Here is a 3,847-nt window from a genome sequence, read left to right as displayed (position 1 = left end):
CTTAAAAGTCAGTATCTCTTATCAGCATTTTGGTCTTCTGAGTTCCCATAGAATCAGTCATTAAACACTACCTATAACATTTCAGACTCTCTCTAATCTACATTTCCCAATTCTTCCAAAATAGCATTTCAGAAACTCCCTAACTACACCCCCAATTCTTGCAAATTCTACCCACCAATCAGTTCCAAAGGCCCAAGAACCATATGATCAGGCATAGAAATAACAATGACTCTGTGTTCTGGTATCATTTTTTTAATGAGTCACTTTGTGATTTTGTAACCAAGTAACTAACAAACTAACTTAAAGGAAGATTTATTTTAGCTCACAGTTTGACACCATGAACTTGAGCAAAATATCATTATAGAAGGTGGTGTGTGGAAAATAGCCATCTTCACCTATTGGAATAGAAGCATAAAATAAGAGAGGAAGAACCTTTGACCTACTTCCTTTAGGTAGGTCTTGCCTCCAAAAGATTCCAGAACACCAAAATGGGAACCAAGCTTTCAATACATGAGCCTTTTCAGGGTATACTCCATCATTAAATCATAATAGCCTGTTGTGGAATATTATTTTAAGGATGTTACATTTGTTTATGCTGTGGAATATTTGTTTAATGATGCAAAGATGTGCTGCATTCTTTTATGTTGTATTTGTTTAACTGTGAAGCTGTGATACTGTGCCTGTCTAAAACACCTGATTGGTCTAATAAAGAGCTGAACGGCCCATAGCAAGGCAGAAGAAAGGATAGGCAGGGCTGGCAGGCAGAGAAAATAAATAGAAGGAGAAATCTGGGGAGAAAAAGATCGAGAAGCAAGAGGATCAAGGAGCCAGAAAAGAAGAAGCCAGCCACCCTGCCACACAGCCAGACATGGAATAAGAAGGAAAGAAAAGAAATAGAGAAAGGTAAAAGCCAAGAGGCAAAACTAAGGCTGGTCATTTATAAGAAAGAATAAACCTCCATGTGAATTTATTTAGGAGCTGGGTGGCTGGCTCCCCAAAGAGCAAAAGAGCCAAAAGAGTAAGAAAAGAAAACCAACTACAGTAACCCTGTCTTAAAATTGCACTCCAAAAGATGCCACTGAATTAGGGAAGGAAGAACTTTTACTCTGAATCCTACATGTTAAGCATTCTTTTCTATCAAAGTACCCATGGAAAGAATTATCTGACTCAAAGTTCAATGATTAAAAGACACAGATTCACCATACACACTAGGTCCAAAACTCATTTGTATTAACTATGCTCCCCTATTAGCCACTAGAGCATTGTTTGATTGTGGTATTAATTAAATACATTCTTCAAGTGTGTATTATTATAAGCAAAGTATAAGTACATGTCAATTTCTATATGATACAAACAGAATACAGTTAATTATTTTGATTGCTTTTATTGAGCACAGCAGACACAGGTTCTCATTTAATTATATGATGGTTCTTGGATATGTAGGGTATTTTGGAAAAATCATAAAAAGCACTCTACGGCCTCAAAAGTTTGTGCCTAAAGAGTCTATTGGCAAGTTCAACCTAGGTCCAGTTTCTTGATGCCTTTTCCAATGTCTTTCACTGCTGTTGTATTGAAGGTAGATCAGGAGCTAATCTCTGCCTTCCAAGTCCATACTATACCTTGATCAGAATGAACCACACCAATGCCTAATCTCATGGAAGAGTTTCTTCTAACTCTCTTGACCACTCTATTCAAGCTAATGATCCCCTCCCATTACCAATATCATAGGAAATTGTAAGTTGAATAAATTAAGGCAACTTTAGAGCCCTGTTTATCTGTAAATCCCCTATCTATAGGCTCTCTAGATCTTGGTGGCCAGGAATGGGGGAATCAAATACATTCAGAGAAAATTTGATAGAGTAAATGATAGTAAAAATGATAGGATACTGGAATAACCACTAGATGTGATTGACTGAGTTAATACTGCATAAAATGGAAACTGGAAAGAATTGCGTGTTTGATTGTTAAAATGTTAAAAAAATAGAACATATTCTGGGATACATTTAGGGCCTGTAAGTGTTCTCAAAGTAAAGGGGATGACTATGGTTAATTAAGTTTTGTAAGAAAATAGTTTTGGCAAAAAGAAATCTAAAAATTTGGTGTTCAGGAACACAGAGCTTGGAAATTTTTAAGATGACAACAGCCCCTCACCTATTCAATTGACATGTTATTCATCATGATATTCTCTAAAGCAGTCACAAAAAAATCATAGGAAGGTCTAATGGATGATGCCACCTATGAAGCACAACATATCCAGGCAGCAGAAGGCTGTTAAAGCAACACAGATTTCATTGTAAAGTATTAACTTAGAATTATTTTCCTCTGGATAATTTTGAATAAAATACACCCTGAATGCATGGTGGGGTATAAAGCAGACAACTATGACTATCAGAAAGAAGAAACTCTTGACTTGGGCTCTGTACTCTTGATGGGCCCACATATCAGGCCAATAGTCTCTTATCAAACACAGAATGACAGCCAGCTGTATCAGAAAGAGGACCAGAACTGTTGTCATTATAATGGCAATCATAGAGTAGTTCAAGATGATGATATCCGTACAGTTGAGAGATCTATGAAACTCAAAACATCGCTGTTGTTCTACATAACTTGGATCTGTGCCATACTGTAAAAAAAATATTGGCAAAAAGATGAAGCTTCCCACCATCCAAATAATAATACTTAGGACCACAGCATGGAACTTCTGTAACTGTTGCATTTGGAGTTTCTTAAAATAGATGAGCAACCGAAGTGTGACAATGGCCACATAGAAAACAAAGGTAAAGTACATATGACCGTATATGACACCGCTGACCACTCGGCAGGTAAAAGACCCAAGCTTCCAGACTGCTGAGAGGTAGTAGCTGAGGCGGAACGGCAGAGTAACCAGGAGGAGGGAGTGCAGCACAATGATATTAATGATGATCGTGGCAATCGCTGATTGGCTATTCCTTTTAAACATCATGCGTGACATCATAACTGATCCAAGGGTGCCTCCAAATAAAACCACACTATAGGCTATTACCAGAATTGTTCTGCAGTAGGCATCACAGTGGTCTCGGTCCACACTTGAGCCATTTGACACGGTGGTTCCATTCATCACACCCATGGTTTGTCATGAAGAAATTAGATCATAAACTGCTAAATCAAAAGTTTTATAAAATTATGATTGACATATTAAAACTAGGCAATCATGTACAAATATTGAACTTTTCAATCCTTGGTGACTCTCTAAAAACCTTGAGATCATACAAAAGGAGTACTATTGTAGATTCCACTCAGTAATTCAAACAAACTAGAGACAAGAGTGCATGGAATTAAATAAGGAAGTTGAGTTTAACTGTAAAATTCAGAGCTGTACCCCTAGGCATTCAACAGCCGGATATGTTCATTGTACACATATCAGGACAAGGGTGGCATGAGAGAGCAATATCTATGTCTATGTAGTATGTAAAACTCAAGAGCCCAAAACTCCCTAAGTAATTGAAATAAATTGTGTGTGTGGTACATGTGTGCTCACATGTGTGTGCATGTATACCTGTGTGGAGGTCAGTTAACTTCAGGTTGTCTTCCTCAATGACTCTCCACTTCAATTTTTGAGACAGAATTTCTCAGACCATCCGAGATCTGTCTCTCCAAACCCTTCTCCCACCTCCCAGAGCTGGGATTACAGACAAATGCCTCCACATCTAGCTTTTATACGGACCCTGAGGATCCAGGCTCAGGCTTTCCTGCTTACAGTGAGCCTCTCCCCAGCCCATAAATAGAATTTAAAGACAACATATTCATGTTACACAAAATAAGCAAATTTAAGTGAAGCTGGCATCAGTAGAAACCCAGTGCCCATCAG

General features: G+C 38.0%; 1 protein-coding gene across 1 annotated transcript; it reads right to left on the bottom strand.

The window, feature by feature from the left end:
• Window positions 1-1,492: 1,492 nt before the first annotated feature.
• Window positions 1,493-3,106, bottom strand: LOC131911031 (probable G-protein coupled receptor 141). Its single transcript, XM_059263011.1, has one exon. The coding sequence runs from the start codon at window positions 3,104-3,106 to the stop codon at window positions 2,219-2,221; it is 888 nt and encodes a 295-aa protein (XP_059118994.1). The 3' UTR covers window positions 1,493-2,218.
• Between the last annotated feature and the right edge of the window lie 741 nt (window positions 3,107-3,847).

Source organism: Peromyscus eremicus, chromosome 5 (assembly GCF_949786415.1).
Source record: "Peromyscus eremicus chromosome 5, PerEre_H2_v1, whole genome shotgun sequence".
In the NCBI taxonomy this organism is placed as follows: domain Eukaryota; kingdom Metazoa; phylum Chordata; class Mammalia; order Rodentia; family Cricetidae; genus Peromyscus; species Peromyscus eremicus.
This window is presented reverse-complemented; position numbering and strand designations above follow the sequence as displayed.